The sequence below is a fragment of the Salmo salar genome, chromosome ssa19 (assembly GCF_905237065.1).
Source record: "Salmo salar chromosome ssa19, Ssal_v3.1, whole genome shotgun sequence".
Taxonomy (NCBI): Eukaryota; Metazoa; Chordata; class Actinopteri; order Salmoniformes; family Salmonidae; genus Salmo; species Salmo salar.
In genome coordinates, this window is record NC_059460.1 from 23,508,118 (window position 1) to 23,528,324 (window position 20,207).

The window sequence follows — 20,207 nt, forward strand, 5'->3', positions numbered from 1 at the left end:
ATCATTACATTTGGAAGGGAAAAAAATGTAATATAAATACTAGGCCTCACTAACTTACAGGGAACTTGCTGTTCGACTTTCAAGTTTTACAAGTGAAGTGTCGGCTTACGCCTGTTGCTTTCTGAAAACATTTTTCAAGAGATAATTACAAGTGTTCTTGTGCAGAGAAGGAGTAGATGTTTCGCTGGCTTAAGAAGAACTGGGAAACAACTTGGCAACCGTTGCATATTGTATCACACTCACTTTCCTGTAAATGGCAAATTGAAACGAGCCAAAGTGAGGTTGCATCCCAAATAGCACCCTATTGCCCTAAGTAGTGCACTACTTTTTACCAGGACCCATAGTGCTCTGGTCAAAAGTAGTGCACTATATAGGGGTATTGGGTGCCACTTGCACCCAGCGAAAGCGCTAACACGAATGCAGGCAGCTGCATCTTGGTATTCAGGGGGAGCAACATGAAAGATTAAAGATTTAATTGCTTTTCTCCACATCATGGGATGATTAGTGTTCTTTCTCCAACAACAGTGCCAGTAGTATGGCAGGCTGGGGTGTTTGGCGTGTTTTTGGCAATACGCTGTTGCCACAGGAGAGGGGCCGAGAAGTGTGTGTGTTTTGTGTGTGTGTGAGAGCTTGGTAATATGCTGCTGCTTCAGGAGAGTGGCATCTCGGAATGGGGGAAGTTGGGAACGGTCCCTAGGGAACCTGCAACACTAATACTACACCTGAAGAACAACAACCTTTTAACTGTAATTACAGACAGAAGAGAGAAGTGAGAGGGGGGTGGTGGGGGGGGGAAATGGAGACAGAATTACTTCTCTCCCCTGTGTACTCTTACAAGAAAGTTATAAAGGAGAGGCAGAAACAATAAAAACAGGTTTCTATCCATCTTTGTGGTGAACACTCTCTTATTGGTGCTCGTATCCACACTCTGTGACCTTTAGAGTAGAACCATCTTAGGCTGTGTTTGAAATGGCACCCTATCCCATACAAATCTTTTGTTTTTATTGAACCTTTATTTAACTACATCAGGGATCATCAACTACATCCCTACATCAGGGATCATCAACTAGATTCAGCCTGGGCCGATTTCTTCTTGAGGGGATGTTCAGGGGTCCGGAAAATAATGGGCGCGTTCGACATTGTAGCCGGCTTTAAAGTCAAATCTACAAATCATCTTGCATCATAAATAACTACTCAATATTATTCGTAGATCAGTCAGTCGGTCACAATTTACCCATGACACATCACGTTTTTTTTCATGCACTCAAACATGGACAATTAACGGAAGTTGTAGCAAAAACATTTACAGCAACAAGCTCCAACAGATATGTCTAAAACAATCATTTCAAACATTGCTGATATTTGTAGACGATCACATATCTCTCTCTATTATGCGTGAGAATACTTTGGAACAAATTTCCTAATTTAAAATCACTTGGAGCTGATTTGCAAATGTGTTTTTATAGTCTTCTGTCCAAAAATAAATTCAAAAATGAAAACTTAGAGAAATAAAATTAACCGTGGGCTGCCAGTTGGGGAATTTTGCCCTACATAGTGAACTACATGACCAGATCCCCATTGGCCCTGTTCAAAAGTATTGCACTATGGGCCGGTTTCTCAGACACAGACTAAGCCTAGTCCTGGATTTAAACATAGGTTCAATGGAGAATCTCCACTGAACACACTTCTTAGTCCAGGACTAGTGTTAAATCGTTTTCCTGGAAACTGTCCCTAAAAAGGGTATAAGTCTAACCTTTGCTAGCATGGCCAGGTGCTGGTTCTGTACAATGGCTGTTCTGTAGGTGGCGAGCCCTCCTTCCTCCAGACTGGGGAACAGGTAGTACAGATGAACACTGTGGAGACAGGAAACATAAACAGAGCCGTTAGATCCAAGATGGCTGACGATGGGTCACAATCTCACAGATCCCCAGCTGTGGCAGGCAACCAACCAGAGACCCATTAGATCCGACATGGCCACCGATGGGACACAGATCCCCAGCTGTGTGCAGGCAACCAAAGACTTGTTATTATCCAAGATGGCTGAACAATGGTCACAGTTAGGGCTGGGCGATATATCGAATTAACGCCATGTTTCAAATGCATGTATCGCAGAATCAAGGTAATCATTTTTTTTCTTCCATTTTTAGGAACGTTCTGTCTTTTTGGTCTCGTCTCCTCTCGACTGTGTACATTCCCACTTGCAGACACCAAGCCCCTCCCCCTGCCACTAACAAAGACGAAAGATAAACTGCTTGTCCGAGAGGAAGAAGTTAAACTCGCTATTTGCATTTTAGGTTTGGTCCAACAGAATCGGTCGTCGGTCATATGGACAGCGAAACGCTTAGACATTATTTTACTGTAATAGGTGAGAATATAAAAATGGTATCATCAGAAAGGTTGTCTCAACTCCCAAAATGTAGAACAGAGAAGAACATACTAAAATGAGAGTACTAATAAACATAATTGTGGAAAATTCATGCTCAGTTTGTCACGCGCAGTGCCACACATTTTAGTCACAGACTTATGTGCTGTCTAGTTTGTGTTTCATAAATGTACAATGAGCAAAAAAAAGACACATTTATATAAGGAATTAGCAACTTGTTCTCATTCTGAGAAATAAGTATTTTCTTATCAGGTAGGCCAATTCATTTCAATATCTGAACTGAGCAGGCTGTTAAAAATAGTTGGAGATGGAAAGGAGAGTATATTCATTACAGTTCAACAGTTCTATATTGTTAGCAAGCAAATAGATCCAAGTTGGCTAGACTTGAAATAGAATGTTTAGCTGGCTACTCACTAGCACTTGGGCTTGTGCTCGAGATATTGTTTGAGACCAGAGTTAATTTTCTATAAAGTCTGCTATAAGAAGTTGGTCATTATTAGTGGATGTGCATTGTGAATGGTTCTTGTTACATTTGCAACAAAAAGGGCATTTTCATAGACAGACTTGAAATCCTGATCAGTGATTTTTGCAACAAAAAAAGCTGGTTAAACAATTTACATAAAATAATACAATTATTAGTGGGTCTTATAGTTGTAGAAGGCTAATATTTAGCTTAGTTATAATTCCACAGGCCCTGAATTCAGATTATTGCTGACTGTTTGAAATGCAGTGTATTGACCTTTAATTGTACAACAAAGCTTAGAGAAAACATAGCATTGTTGTAAAAGGACCCGTAAGTAAGCATTTCACTGTTAGTCTAAACCAGTAGTTTACGAAGCATATGACAAATAAAATGTTATTATACTTTCTCAATATTTTGTTTTCTAGCCATGATAAAATAAATAAAAATCAGCATCTAGGTTAACAATGAAAGTTATCAGCAAGTTATCAGAGATTTTGTTTTATTTCATGCTTCAGTATATTTAAACGCAACAGTTTTTCTAGAGTGCATTGTCGACTGGGCAGCAAAGGGGTGAGAGCTTACAGTATGTGGTTGTTTGTGATAAATCCCGACAATAAGAAGAGAACAAGGATGGAGAGAGGTGAAGGAGGAGAGAGGAGGGATCGAACGAAAAAAAGACCTTGGTAAGAAGTGTTGAGCCTTGACATTTTTAAAGGGACCGTAGGTAGGTACGCCTGTGGTGAATAGATGTAGCATTAAATGGCCATGAAAGATCTCAAGATTTCTCATCTCAAATCAGCCAGCTTGCTCTTTAACACTTCAATATTATATATATATCCCCGGCTCCTGGTAGTCAAGTTCTAAAAATGTTCAATCCAGCAGACAGCAGTGCTGGGAGGGAGATATATAGAGTGGGGAGAACAAGTATTTGATAACCTGCAAAATCGGCAGTGTTTCCTACTTACAAAGCATGTAGAGGTCTGTAATTTTTTATCATTGGTACACTTCAACTGTGAGAGACGGAATCTAAAACAAACATCCAGAAAATCACATTGTATGATTTTTAAGTAATTAATTTGCATTTTATTGCATGACATAAGTATTTGATACATCAGAAAAGCAGAACTTAATATTTGGTACAGAAACTTTTGTTTGCAATTACAGAGATCATACGTTTCCTGTAGTTCTTGACCAGGTTTGCACACACTGCAGCAGGAATTTTGGCCCACTCCTCCATACAGACCTTCTCCAGATCCTTCAGGCTTCGGGGCTGTCGCTGGGCAATAGGGACTTTCAGCTCCCTCCAAAGATTTTCTATTGGGTTCAGATCTGGAGACTGGCTAGGCCACTCCAGGACCTTGAGATGCTTCTTACGGAGCCACTCCTTAGTTGCCCTGCCTGTGTGTTTCGGGTCGTTGTCATGCTGGAAGACCCAGCCACGACCCATCTTCAATGCTCTTACTGAAGGAAGGAGGTTGTTGGCCAAGATCTCGCGATACATGGCACCATCCATCCTCCCCTCATTACGGTGCAGTCGTCCTATCCCCTTTGCAGAAAAGCATCCCCAAAGAATGATGTTTCAACCTCCATGCTTCACGGTTGGGATGGTGTTCTTGGGGTTGTACTCATCCTTCTTCTTCCTCCAAACACGGCGAGTGGAGTTTAGACCAAAAAGCTCTATTTTTGTCTCATCAGACCACATGACCTTCTCCCATTCCTCCTCTGGATCATCCAAATGGTCATTGGCAAACTTCAGATGGGCCTGGACATGCGCTGGCTTGAGCAGGGGGACCTTGCGTGCGCTGCAGGATTTTAATCCATGATGGCGTAGTGTGTTACTAATGGTTTTCTTTGAGACTGTGGTCCCAGCTCTTTTCAGGTCATTGACCAGGTCCTGCCGTGTAGTTCTGGGCTGATCCCTCACCTTCCTCATGATCATTGATGCCCCACGAGGTGAGAGCTTACATGGAGCCCCAGACCGAGGGTGATTGACCGTCATCTTGAACTTCTTCCATTTTCTAATAATTGCGCCAACAGTTGTTGCCTTCTCACCAAGCTGCTTGCCTATTGTCCTGTAGCCCATCACAGCCTTGTGCAGGTCTACAATTTTATCCCCGATGTCCTTACACAGCTCTCTGGTCTTGGCCATTGTGGAGGGTTGGAGTCTGTTTGATTGAGTGTGTGGACAGGTGTCTTTTATACAGGTAACGAGTTCAAACAGGTGCAGTTAATACAGGTAATGAGTGGAGAACAGGAGGACTTCATAAAGAAAAACGAATAGGTCTGTGAGAGCCGGAATTCTTACTGGTTGGTAGGTGATCAAATACTTATATCATGCAATAAAATGCAAATGAATTACTTAAAAATCATACAATGTGATTTTCTGGATTTTTGTTTTAGATTCCGTCTCTCACAGTTGAAATGTACCTATAATAAAAATTACAGACCTCTACATGCTTTGTAAGTAGGAAAACCTGCAAAATCGGCAGTGTATCAAATACTTGTTCTCCCCAATGTACATACTGTATATATTCACAGTAGCAGTCACACCTACTCATTCAAGGCTTTTTCTTTGTTTTTATTATTCTCTACATTGTAAAACAATAGTGAAGACATCACAACTGTGAAATAACACATATGGAATCATGTAGTAACCAAAAAAGTGTTTAACAAATCAAAATATATTTTATATTTGAGATTCTTCAAAGTAATCACCCTTTGCCTTGATGACAGCTTTGCACACACTTGGCATTCTCTCAACCAGCTTCACGAGGTAGTCACCTGGAATGCATTTCAATTAACAGGTATGCCTTGTTAAAAGGTAATTTGTGGAATTTCCTTCCTTCTTAAGGTAGAGTGGTATACAGAAGATATCCCTATTTGATAAAAAGACCAAATCCATATTATGCAAGAACAGCTCAAATAAGCAAAGAGAAACGACAGTACATCATTATTTTAAGACAAGAAGGACAGTCAATATGGAAATGTCAAGAACTTTGATGAAACTGGTAAAGCGCTATGATGAAACTGGCTCTCATGACCTCAATCACCTGACCTCAACCCAATTGAGATGGTTTGGGATGAGTTGGACTGCAGAGTGAAGGAAAAGCAGCCAACAAGTGCTCAGCATTTGTGGGAACTCCTTTAAGACTTTTGGAAAAGCATTCCAGGTGAAGCTGGTTGAGAGAATGCCAAGAATGTGCAAAGCTGTCATCAAGGCAAAGGGAGGCTACTTTGAAGAATCTAAAATATATTGTGATTTCTTTAACACTTTTTGGTTACTACATGATGTAGAAAAAAGTAAAAATTAAGAAAAACCTTTGAATGAGTAGGTGTGTCCAAACTTTTGACTGGTAGCGTGTGTGTGATACATAACCTGCTCGTGTCTCGAACAACAAACAGTTAAAAATGTAAAAAACGGGGAGGAGTAAACATCATTATGAAGGTTTTCAGTGAGGCTTATATGGCGTGACGTGCAAAAACTACCATATGAACTAAACTGAGCTAACCCAGACCTTTCTCTCTCTCTCCATCTACCTTTCTATCTGTCCAAACGAAGGCTGCGTCCGATATGGTAGCACATTTCCTATATAATGCACTAATTTTGTCCAGGGCTCACTATATGGGGATTACGGTTCTATTTCGGACACAGCCGAGGTATCTAGGTAGAGTTGTAGCGACTAAGTCAGTGTAGTAATAATAGCACCATGTCATTAGTGGTGTGGCAGTGCAAGCTGAGTGGTGTCTGGACCACAGCGGTCTCCTCTCACCTGGGAGTGACTCAGTCAATAAACACACACACACACACACACACACACAACATTCTCATAGCTAACTGCTAGTTGTCATGGAGAATTTCAGCAGGCCCAATGAAAAGAGCTACGGTGAAATTACAACCGAATACCCAATTAGGGGGAAATCACAGACTAGAATAAAGAGGAGGAGGGGGGAGAAGAGGGGGAGTTGTCGCCATGTTCGATTAGCAGTGTTGTCCGTCAAAGAAAGAGAAAAGGAGCGAGGGAGCTGACGGACGTCAATCTCACCTGGTGAGAAACTCCACGACGGCATCGCCGAGAAACTCCAGCCGCTCGTTGTGATTGATCCTGAAAAGAGAGAGAAATGAAGAAAGAGACATGAAGGCAGAGAGGAGAGAGAGGTGTTTATTAGGTCTCAGTCTATCGTATATCAGACATTTACACAGGAACCACAGGTCTCTTGAGACAGACCAAATCAACACAATCTGACAAATATCAGGGGTGAAAATCCAATAGCGACCTGAAATATGGCCTGTACATGTTTGAATCAAGTTTATTAATTATTTTAAAGTGTATTCATTCAGCCTCAAACTTTCACAAATATATAGCACACATTGCAAAGGTGTTTTGGAATAAAAATGGCCCCTGCATCAGAGATTGGTGACGATGCTTAAGGTCACTCATGGAACTAAGTGCAGGGCCAAACCGCACTAGGTCATAGCAAAACAGCAACCGCTTGGCTTAGGGACACTGCATTCGCTAGGTATACACTACCGGTCAAAAGTATTAGAACACCTACTCATTCAAGGGTTTTTCATTAGTTTTACTATTTTCTACATTGTAGAATAATATTGAAGACATCAAAACTATGAAATAATACATATGGAATCATGTACAGTGGTTGCTCCACTAAAAGTTTTGCAATTATGCTGCGGGACTTAAGAGGTAATTTGTGGTTTAGTACGGTACCCTGCGTCACTACTTCATTGCTCCAGACCAGCGCAAGGGGGAGTTAGAACACTGATTATGCTTTCGGGTTCTACTGTGTCTCTGACAATGAATGGGCAACAAACCTAAATAGAAACTGATAATTGTGCACGACTTCAGTATTACTTAATAAAACTCTTGTTACACTAAGGTTTTTATTTTATTTTGTTAGGATTATTTTGCTCTTACTGTAGTACTCTCCCGACCAGTCATGTTGTACAACGCCTGTGTGGTGCAACGGTCTAAGACACTGCACAGCAGTACAAGCTGTGTTGCTACCGATGCTGGTTCAATACCCATGCTGGCCTTGACTGGGAGACCCATGTAGGTTTTTGGTTTCTCTCCCTCTAAAAACAGAAATAAATCATTTTAAATAACAAATTGGCTTTATTTACAAATTAGTAACAATGTCTCGCCCCATGTTCAAGAATGGCCGTTTTCTTGCTCATTTTACGTTATTTGAAAACGAAAACTTCAAAATATTGTTGTTTTTTAAACCAAGCGATTATTAAGTTAGAGTTATATAAAAAAAAATACCCTTGGATATTCTCACAGATATATTATTAACCCTGTTATTAGCAGGGCAATATATATTGTTCATGGCTCCGAGTGGCGCACATTGGGATTGCCTTGCAGTTCTCCAGCTGTATCCACTGAAACACTGTTGGACGTGCAAGGTTCAAGGCACGAGGGCAGGGGGCACGGGATGGGCCGCAGAGCCGTGCACAGAAGACGGACCTAGCCCATGGGGAAGGGAGGAGGGGTGGACCCCCACCACGCCCCACTGGGTAGCAGGGAGCAACACTTTAAGGGGCATTGCACTAATAATGTCGCTGACTAGGGAAACATTCCCACCGTTCTTAGTGCCAGTCTGCACGTTCAAACTAAAACAATGTAACTAATAATGCCGTGAGAAATGCCCCTTAGATATGAATTCGGAGGGCAGATATGGTTAAATATTAAAGCATTAGACATCTCACTAAAGGCGTCTTACTTACTTAAATCCTAAATGGTTAACGAAAAATGACATGAAAAGCACACATTTGTAAATCCCAAACACTAAAAGTAATTGGAAAGGTAGATACAAATTATTTGTGACATTGTGGATACAATAAAGAATGTAAACAAGATGTAAACAAGATGCTGTGTTTTTAATTACAGTAGTGATGGACAGCTGGTGGAATTTTGAAAACAGGTTTTCAAACACTTGTAGCCCGATTAGCAGGACAATAGACACTTTATAGCCCGGTGACTGTAGGTGTGAACATCCCCTACCTGCAAAAAATGACATTGCGACCAAAGAGAAGAGACAAAATGGACATCGTTTTCATCAAGCCAACTTCTTTCTATGGTGCTACCCGTTCCAGGGTTAGGACCGTAACCACGAGAGGACTTGAAAATGAGCCGTAGAGGATCACCAAAACTAAAGGTATTTTGGTTTCAGTGCATTTTCTTTCAAAACCTTTTTATCTAGCCTATCAATGTGTAGGCATACTCTGTAATAAAATCGATAATTAAATAAAGGTTAAATAAAAATAGAGCATACAAACATGCCGACAACTATCCGTGGAGATCAGTGGACAAAAAGCTGGACAACGGGCCGTATCGAAAAACCGCATGGATGCAAAGAAAGTGGTTAGTTTTGCTAGATTCTTAATATGTGTACGCAGTATGTGTGTGTTGGAGTCACTTTTAATTCATCTACCGTTCCTATCATAGGCCACTGTAATCGATGGGGGCTCAGGGCAGTACCATTCTGCACATCTGATGAAGGTGCACATGGATCAGATTAAAACTTTGAACACCGAGATTGAGACATTGAAGGCAAACCAGCAAAAAGAGAAACATTATCGGAGGGCAGAGATACGGGCGACAGCTGGTGCATTGCTCCAGAGCCAGGCGGCATTGGCAGAGAGACAGGTTGAGAATGACGCATTGAAGAGGGCGAGGAACGAGATGGAGTCACAATCCATGCCAGGCACACCTGTGAGCTCTGGAACTCCACCTCCGACAGGCAGAGTCAACATACAGTACGTGGCGGGTTCATCAGGTTGTTGGTTTACCTTGACATTTCCATTCCTCTTCTGACAACAGAACTTTACCAACTGCTCACCAGGCAAAGCAAGGGCCGTCCGGACTGTTATGCTGTTCTGCAATAGCCTAATAAACAAATGCAGGTGGCTTATATCTTCAAAATGCTTTACATGCTTTATTATCCACATGTAAAACAAATACACAAACAAAAGCATTGTTGCTTACTGGATAATACTCTTTCAAAACACACACGGTCACATTGTACAGGGCCATTATGGCTATGAGCAGGGATATATTTTGGCCTTTATGGGCGGCACACAATTGGCCCAGTGTTTCTCTCCCTCTAAAAACAGAAATACATGTTTTGGCCTTTACAAATATTACTTTGGCCTTTATTCAGATTACAATCGCTCACTTTCATTTTTTTTTAAACGAAATAACCTCCAAAATATCGTTATATATTATCAAGTTGATGGCACAGTCATAAGGCCCGGCACCTACATAAAGCTGAGTGACTCATTCATTCATGGCTTTGGATCAAAATAAATAAGTACCAACATTCTTTCTGATAGTCTTTAATAAAAAAATGTTTTGGATGGGGGCTCCCGCAGTGCAAAATGCGTTGCTACAGATGCAGGTTCGATACGATTTAGAATCCTCCAATCCTCTATATGTAATTATTGGCGGAGAGTCACGTCATATTTTTCGATAAAGTGTAGGCCTACCGAGTCTCACTAGTGTTGAGTAATGTGCTGTTAAAAGTGGTGTAGGTCTTATTTATTTAAAGAGCATATTGAAGTTAGAAGCAATAGGATTTGGTGCAAAAAGCCTACAACTATTTCAGCACCGTTTCACTCTGCTCTTAGACAAGCATGGGGACTGGTCTTGATAAATTAATGAGATGTTTATTTTCACTTAATCTCCGTTTGGGTATTGGTTAGACTACAATTATACAATTAGGGTGTAGAAATGTTATGATCTTAGTGTAACCTTTATTTAACTTGGCAAGTCAGTTAAGAACAAATTCTTATTTACAAGGACAGCCTACTCCTTCCTCCCTGTCGGGGAATTGAACCCCGGTCTCCCGCACGACACAGGGATTCTTTAGCTAAATAGCCCACTAAATAACTCCTTCAAGACTGTTGGAAAAGCATTCCAGGTGAAGCTGGTTGAGAGAATGCCAAGAGTGTGCAAAGCTGTCATCAAGGCAAAGGGTGGCTATTTGAAGAATCTCAAGTATAAAATATATTTTGATTTGTTTTAACACTTTCTTGGTCACTACATGATTCCATGTGTTATTTCATAGTGTTGATGTCTTCACTATTATTCTACAATGTAAAAAATAGTAAAAATAAAGAAAAACTCTTGAATGAGTAGGTGTTCTAAAACCTTTGACCGGTAGTGTACATTATATAATGGATTGGAATAAAAAATAACCCCTGCATCAGTGGTTGGTGACATTGCTTAGACCTCATGGAAGTAGGACCTACCTGGAGGGGGAGGGGTCATCTTGTCCAAGACGAGACATGATGTTGATCAAGGTGTTGATTCCTGACCAATCAGACAGAGGTTGGTTAGTCAGTATAGACTACAGAAACATCCATCAATCAATATAGATGACGTGTGTGTGCGCACACACACACACACGTGTGTATTCTACTGAAGGTACCCACCCTTCTTCCTCATGTACATGTGGTGGACCTTTCTGTCCCCATACTTGGGCTGGCGGATGCCGCAGTTGGACAGGGAGTTACGGGCGTGGTCCGGGTTCATGCCAAAGTTCAGGTGGTGGCTGGGGTGAGTCATGGCCAGCTGAAGAGAGAGGGAGAAGTCAGAATCTGCTGATGGTGACTCTTCTGGGACCGTATGGGTCACCATCTGAATAGATAAATTAAGCTACAGTATGTACTAATCCCAATTAGCATCCCAAAAATATGAATCAAATGGAAAGAAGTATAAATAAATCAAGTATTTTGGAACAAATAAAGCCAGATAGCACACTGGAAGATCTACACATATTCCCCACCACTGTGCTTTGTTTGGAAAGCAGGGCATCTGTCTAATCAGAACATCGTCAACCGAGGAGAAACAGGGAAAAGAGAATATGGCTGTAGTTCTCTCAGTAAGACGTGCTGAGCATTTATCAATCTAACATTATCAGAATGTAGCTTCTATCAGCAAAAACACTAACTCATCTCTCCTCTCAAAGGACTGCTCGGGTTTCCAACTTAAAATCAATTTCAAGCTCCAATGAGATACATGTAAAAAGTTAACAGAGGGGGTTTCAATATCATCAGTCCAGACGCCACCAGGGTTGTATCCTTGGACAGAAACAAATCAATTTTTGTTGTAACTAAAAGAAACAGAACTGCGTTCAACAGTTCAGAACTATTTGACCTTGCACTAGTAGAAGTCTAGCACAACTCTATCCTCTTGTCTGAAAGGTTGACACAAAAATACTTGGAATTCTAAATGATCCCTGTTTGTCAAACAGAGAAATGTCAGACATCGGTTGTGTCCCGAATGGCACTCTATGAGCCCTGGCCAAAAGAAGTGCACTGTACAGAGAAAATGGTGCCTTTTGGGATGCAACCATCGAGTGGCAAAGACAGTACACTTAATCCTCCTTCTCAGAGTTAACGTTACACTTGAAAACACTCGGAATCTAACGGCTGCCTCAGACCACTTGTTGAACAGCTAAAAGCGTCGTTAGATGCTTCTTTCCCTCCCACGTCACTTTATACACAGAAGATCTCCGCTAAACGTTGTGGGTTATCCGTCTCTATGTGACCATGATAACTTCAGAACAAAGTTGCCTACAAATACAAAGTTGCAGTGTCTTTGCCATTGATACAAACAAGCACAGTATAAAAAGACGCTTCAAATGAAAACCGAGATGATTGCATTAAAATAAATCGTAAGCTATAGGCCTATTTCAATCATATTGAAATAAATGTCATGTTCAATCATTTGAGTTCTATTTTGCTATTGGTAGGCTACTGTCTGTAATTGTATCAGTATAGTTCATGATGTGTAGCCTAACATGTGCGCAATGATGTGCCAAATCTGTGATTTAGTGCATTTTTATTGTGTAGGCAATAGAATATGCACGCCTTAATATTTGCAGCCGTAGGTAGTAATATCTCCCTAGGAGCTGATCCATCGTCAGTATTGTGAAATGATTAAAATATGTTAAGGAAAGACTTGAATAGAGAGAGCCTATCAGTGAACAGCGCTCCCTTTCATTTGATCCTATCAGTATAGACTCATGACCCAACGACACACTTTGCGACCGTTCCCCCTGCGTGGTGTTTTGGGAAACGCATGTTACATCTTCGGCCGTTGTAGGAATGATGCATCGTTAAAAAAAAAAAAAATGTAAAACACTCAGAGGATGCTAGTCTGTCAGAATTCTGACTGCATGAAGTTATGGGGCTTTGGATGTACTGACCATTGCATTGTCTACTGGCTGCTCAACAGCCTTTGGCTAAACATGAGTAATCATGATAGATGAACCCGCTAGTCATCCATGAACCTTTGAACATCTTGAAGAACGATCTGGCCTTAATGGCTCTTATAATCTCCAACCGGCACAGGCAGAAGAGGACTGGCCACCCCTCAGAGCCTGGTTCCTCTCTAGGTTTCTTCCTAGGTTCCTGCCTTACTGGGGAGTTTTTCCTAGCCCCCATGCTTCTACATCTGCATTGCTTGCTGTTTGAGGTTTAAGGATGTTTTTTTTTCTTCCATAAGCACTTTGACATCTGCTGATGGAAAAAGGGCTTTATAAATACATTTGATTTGATAACTCAGGCGGAAAGTCTGTATGTGTCTCAAATGGCACCCTATCCCCTTATATTCCTTATATAGTGCACTACTTTTGACCAGGGCACAATGGGATGTAGTTTGAAACTTGACAGAAACATTTTGTTATATGAATACATAAAAAATGTATAAGCAGCAACATGTTGTCTTGATCAATGCAAAGACACCCTTTTTGCAAGATCAATCATTGTCTCAGAGAAAATTATTAAAAAAAATGAAAGGAATTGGAGCATAAATTAGACTAAATTAATTATGTTGGAAATTAGACATACGAAAACATGATCCACTTTGGTGCCTCTTGCACGTGTCACCAGCATGTAAACACACACACACACACACAGAGAGAGAGAGAGTGAGATGACATCTGAGATGGGGCTGTGGTAGAGTTTTACAGTTTAATTATTGAGGCCCTTTGGGCCGTCTCTGTTCCTGGGGAGAAGGGGGAGGTGGGTGAGGGAAGAGAGGAGTGGTGGGGGTGGTAGAAGAGAAGAGAATGTAGAGCAGGGGTGACAAAACTGAGCTGTGGAGATGGTTGTTTAAAGAACAGAAGAGAAGACGAGGGGGCAGGCAGGAGATCCATGACGATGCTTGCATGTCTCCAACCGTCACTACATCTTTAACCGAAAACGATCCTGTAATCTAGAGCTCCCCTACAGGACAATAGAGGGAAATAAAGGAAATGGACTGGTGGTGTTACTAGTGTGTGTGTGTGTGTGTGTGGCCTCTACCATCAGCCAGGGCTTTCTATTTAACCAATAATGATGACAGGCCATCATTACTACCACACAAAGATAAGGCCACTTCCTATCACACACACATAATCAGACAGACAGACACACAATACTGCAGGTTAACACATGCATGCAAGCGCGCACAATAACACACATCTAAATTAGGGAGGTGTTACAGGGTCCATGAAAATGCAAGAATCATGACTAGGTCTTTAGGTGTCTTAATTTGCCATGTTTGTTACCCCCTACCCCTTTCAGACACACCAAAAAGCAGGTCAAAAGAAGCAGGCGTGGTAAATTAGTGTGATATTTGTCTGTGAACAAAAGGGTAAGAGGGCTTTGAGTGTATGATCATGAGGCAACAGTCAGCCACCCCCTTTCTTTAAGCACGAATACAACACATTAATTTCTAATGTATCAGTCTCTCTATGACAGCTCTCCAATAGTGCTGGAAGAAGCACTGAGGCTAATGCTGAGAGCTCTGGAAGACTCAGCCCTGATGGGACTACACTGGCTGTGTGCGTGCGTCTCTCTCACCTGTAACAGACAGCGCTCCTTGAAGACGTAGCCAATCAGGTCGTCCAGGTGCTTCAGACACTGGTGGTAGCGGATGTGGTGGGTCAACACTGGCAACATCATAGCATGCTAGAGAGAGAGCGAGATAAGTGGACAAAGTGAAAAAGAGGTGGAGAGAGACGGTAAGAGGGAAGGGAGAGAGAACATGGCATAATCAAATCAGCCAGTCATTATTAAGTGGCGCTTCGACAGAGAGGGAGATGAAATAATCACGAGTCCAATCAGTGTGCATGTGTTCTTCGCCGTGAGGAGAAATTAAGAGTTGTGGGGGAAATTCAAAATGTTGACACGGACGAAACAGGACCTGCTGACACAAACCTGCCTGTGCAGAAACATAGCCAGTGTCAAAGAAAATAAATAAAAGGAAAGACAGAAATTAACAGAAATACAGAAAGACAAAGACAGAGAGGAGTGAGCGAGTGAGAAAGAGAGGAGAAAGGCGAGGGAGAGACCGCGCGAGTAAATGAGAGAAAGAGAGTAACCAATATGAGCTATCATTAGCGGGAGTCTCATCAGTCCGTACTAGGAGACCAGTGGGGGAGCGTTGTGTAGCGGTGGAACACCCATTAACCCGGCACCACCGCGTAAGAGCAGGCTGCGCTGCATGTTTTAATTAGTGTTACCAGGGGAGCCCGGGGCTCCTACAGGTCAGTCAAATGAGCTGCGTCGCTCGCTCTCTCTCTTTCCCTCTGCTCCATCTTTTTCTCTCTCCATCTGCTTGCTCGCTCTCTCTCTCTCTCCACCCTCTCCCTCTGTTCCTTTCGCCCTGTCTCTCCGTGTGTATTTATCTCTCTCTCTCTCTCTCTCTCTGTGCTAACCACTAACCCACACAGCCCCAGAGCTGATCAGTCAGCCCACCCCTGGCCCTCGACTGCCTACCCACCGCCCACATCTACACCACTCTAAGGCCTTGTTAACCACCCAATTAACAAAGCAAGACCGTGTCTCAGTGTCTCAACCCATCAGACTCGCTCAAATTAGGCTACTGCTCGAGTGGCTGAGACAACATTAGCATGGGTCCACTCCGAGACCAATTTACTCACTGGGTACTCAGTAGGAGACGATGGGGAGGGGTGTAAGAGTGTGTGTGTGTGTAGGGGTAGGAGTGATTGTGTCTGTGTGGAGGTAGGAGTGTGTGTGTGTGGGAGTGATTGTGTCTGTGTGGAGGCAGGAATGTGTGTGTGTGTGTGTGTGTGTGTGTGTGTGTGTGTGTGTGTGTGTGTGTGTGTGTGTGTGTGTGTAGGAGTGATTGTGTCTGTGTGGAGACAGGAGTGTGTGTGTAGGAGTGATTGCGTCTGTGTGGAGGCAGGAATGTGTGTCTGTAGGAGTGATTGTGTCTGTGTGGAGGCAGGTGTGTGTAGGGGTAGGAGTGATTGTGTGGGGGCAGGTGTGTGTGTGTGTGTGTGTGTGTGTGTGTAGGGGTAGGAGGGATTGTGTCTGTGTGGGGGCAGGTGTGCGTTTGTGAGAATGAGAGAGCTGATGTGCCGTCAGTGTTAGCCTCTAGCTACCGGCCAAGAAACTGCTCGCCATGTGCCTTTGTTTGCTATGCGTGGCTGACGTTATGGTATGATGCTAGAACAACCAACAGGTGGTAGAGTGTGTATCTATGTCTGTTTGTGCATGCATGTTTGTGCATCTGTGCGTGGATCTGTGCATACAGTGAGGGAAAAAAGTATTTGATCCCCTGCTGATTTTGTACATTTGCCCACTGACAAAGAAAGGATCAGTCTATAATTTTAATGGTAGGTTTATTTGAACAGTGAGACAAAATAACAACAAAAAATCCAGAAAAACGCATGTCAAAAATGTTACAAATTGATTTGCATTTTAAAGCGGGAAATAAGTATTTGACCCCCTCTCAATCAGAAAGATTTCTGGCTCCCAGGTGTCTTTTATACAGGTAACGAGCTGAGATTAGGAGCATACTCTTAAAGGGAGTGCTCCTAATCTCAGCTTGTTACCTGTATAAAAGACACCTGTCCACAGAAGCAATCAATCAATCAGATTCCAAACTCTCCACCATGGCCAAGACCAAAGAGCTCTCCAAGGATGTCAGGGACAAGATTGTAGACCGACACAAGGCTGGAATGGGCTACAAGACCATCGCCAAGCAGCTTGGTGAGAAGGTGACAACAGTTGGTGCGATTATTCGCAAATGGAAGAAGCACAAAAGAACTGTCAATCTCCCTCGGCCTGGGGCTCCATGCAAGATCTCACCTCGTGGAGTTGCAATGATCATGAGAACGGTGAGGAATCAGCCCAGAACTACACGGGAGGATCTTGTCCATGATCTCAAGGCAGCTGGGACCATAGTCACCAAATTGTTAACACACTACACCGTGAAGGACTGAAATCCTGCAGTGCCAGCAAGGTCCCCCTGCTCAAGAAAGCACATATACATGCCCGTCTGAAGTTCGCCAATGAACATCTGAACGATTCAGAGGACAACTGGGTGAAAGTGTTGTGGTCAGATGAGACCAAAATGGATCTCTTTGGCATCAACTCAACTCACCGTGATTGGAGGAGGAGGAATGTTGCCTATGACCCCAAGAACACCATCCCCACCATCAAACATGGAGGTGGAAACATTATGCTTTGGGGGTGTTTTTCTGCAAAGGGGACAGGACAACTTCACCGCATCAAAGGGACGATAATCATGTACCGTCAAATCTTGGGTGAGAACCTCCTTCCCTCAGCCAGGGCATTGAAAATGGGTCGTGGATGGGTATTGCAGCATGACAATGACCCAAAACACACAGCCAAGGCAACAAAGGAGTGGCTCAAGAAGAAGCACATTAAGGTCCTGGAGTGGCCTAGCCAGTCTCCAGACCTTAATCTGATAGTAAATCTGTGGAGGGAGCTGAAGGTTCGAGTTGCCAAATGTCAGCCTCGAAACCTTAATGACTTGGAGAAGATCTGCAAAGAGGAGTGGGACAAAATCCCTCCTGAGAAACATGCAAACTTGGTGGCCAACTACAAGAAACGTCTGACCTCTGATTGCCAACAAAGGTTTTGCCACCAAGTACTAAGTCATGTTTTGCAGAGGGGTCAAATACTTATTTCCCTCATTAAAATGCAACTCAATTTATAACAATTTTGACATGCGTTTTTATGGATTCTTTTGTTGTTATTCTGTCTCTCACTGTTCAAATAAACCTACCATTCAAATTATAGACTGATAATTTCTTTTGTCAGTGGGCAAACGTACAAAATCAGCAGGGGATCAAATACTTTTTCCCCCATCACTGTAGGTTTGCTGCGTCTCGGAGAGTACAGTGTACATTGTGTGCGTGTGGGGCAGCAAAGCGTCTCTCCTGCCTACCTGACAGAGGTCAGAGCGGATGCCAGTCTTCCAGAAGCCCTGGCTGCTGAGCTCCACGGTCACCTCCCGGCGCATGGTGTTCTTCTGGCGGATCTTCTGAAGGGCTTCCTGATAAAACAACACCCGTACATTATTAAGCCTAGTGTGTGTGTCAGATCGGAGCTTCCTGACAAACACACATACATTATTGATCCACTGAGTTAGTGCTGCTGCTACAGGGGACAGCCAACACACAATGTCTGTTAACCCAGATGTAAAATATTGCGTAATTTGGTCAGCTGCGTGATTAACTTCAGTTCATATTTGTTAGAAATTGAGAGCAAAAATGAAGTCTCCACCCTCACAAAAGTAAACTCTCAGCTAAAGCCCCCCCACCCCCCCCCCCACCAGGGTGTGCACATGAGCAAAACACTCTAGACAAAGTAGTTTAAGCACCGCCTTCGCTCAACCCTGATACATCCAAATAACCAGTGATGAAAACCACAAAACCAGAACTAATGCTGTTCGTTATCTCATGCATCCCGTTCAGACACAGCAGATTTTTCGGTCGACTCGCAGAATATGGCCACGGGAGATTACACCACACAGTTAAACATTCAGGAACACACACACAGAGAGACACACAGAGAGAGACAGAGGGAGAGAGACAGAGGGAGAGACACAGAGGGAGAGACACAGAGGGAGAGACACAGAGGGAGAGACACAGAGGGAGACACACAGAGGGAGAGACACAGAGGGAGAGAGATGCAAATCTACCAGAGACACACACAAACAGGTATACAGAACGCACATACAGCTAGCTATCTTTCCTTCCTCCCCTCTCTCCAGGTAGTGCTCCAACCCCCCAAATCTCATGGCAGACACAATAAAAGTGGAAGCAGGAGACAGCTCCACTAGGCCTGGCTAATTGAGGCATTGCAGTGGGAGCTGAGGTTGTGTGTGTGTTTTTGTTAGAGCATGTGTGTGGGCGTGTGTGCGAGAGAGCTGGAAACTGGACCTACAGCTAGCGCTGGCTCCAACACACACACAGTGCTTTCACAGACACACGCACCGCACACACACACTTGGTTGTCTAGAAACCCCAAAATCCCTGGTTCTAGGGCTAAAGTGTACACAGTGTCAGCCCCTGCAGAAGAGCAGACAACTGGTAACAACACAGAGAGGTGAGGTCTGCACCAGAGACATTCAAGTACCAAAATGTTACTACTTTTTTCTTACATAGCGCATGACTTTTAACCAGTACAATAGGGAATAGGGTGCCATTTAGGACACGACGTTGGGCCAGTATCCACAAAGTATCTCAGAGTAGGGAAAATTGGTCATAATTGCTAATAAAAAGAGACATTTTACTCCTACTCTTACTGGTAAAAATAAAAGCTACGCATGAAGCCTCTTTGGTCACACACCCAGTGGACAGATATTTAGGACACAAAAATGCAGCGAGTCAGTGGTTGCCGCACACACATACAATTGCTTTGGAGTTGTTAAAAGAATGTTTTGATATTTCTATATGATCAATCCATAAATAATCTAGACCGACATGCATCTCTCGCACTTTAGACAATGATTTCATGAGTCCAATTTCACGATATGCCTAAATACTTAACATGACGTAGGTAATTAAATAATACAAAAAAAGGTGTTTATTTGTCTAGTGGTTTTATTTAAAGTTATCCCTTTGGAGCGCAACATTATGAAAAAAAAAAAAGTTGGGCAATTAAAGGAATCTTGGGCTTATGCTAACTTTGATTGTGTTCGATGAAAATGACATACCTTTAAAACCAATAATGTATATAAACTCTGGAATGCTGATGCTATGTACTGGCCATTGAGAGGCTTTATTGGCACTCCCCAGTAGGAGCAGTCCGCCATAGGAATGAATGGAATTCTACAGTATTTCAATTAAAAATGTTTCAAGGACAAAATTACATGTATTAAAGTAATTTTAAAAAATCATACATTTTTTCATTTGTATGTTTAGTTCACATAATATAGAGTTCACATCTGGTGACTGGCGATGCCTCATTGCGATTAGTTATTCCCCATCACTTGCAACAATGCCAATGAGCGTCATCACTATCTTTCCTTTGCGGTACCTCAAACTGTCGTGATTACCAGCCGAGATAAACTTTTA

At 42.6% G+C, this 20,207-nt stretch overlaps 1 protein-coding gene across 1 annotated transcript in view; it reads right to left on the bottom strand.

Moving 5' to 3' along the window:
* The window catches only part of LOC106578591 (ribonuclease 3), a 151,556-nt gene that overhangs the window by 106,544 nt on the left and 24,805 nt on the right, over positions 1-20,207 (bottom strand). The window contains 6 exon segments of the mRNA XM_014157586.2: positions 1,754-1,853; positions 6,890-6,949; positions 11,113-11,173; positions 11,296-11,434; positions 14,713-14,820; positions 18,074-18,181. Of these exon segments, the coding sequence (XP_014013061.2) occupies positions 1,754-1,853; positions 6,890-6,949; positions 11,113-11,173; positions 11,296-11,434; positions 14,713-14,820; positions 18,074-18,181 (576 nt within the window).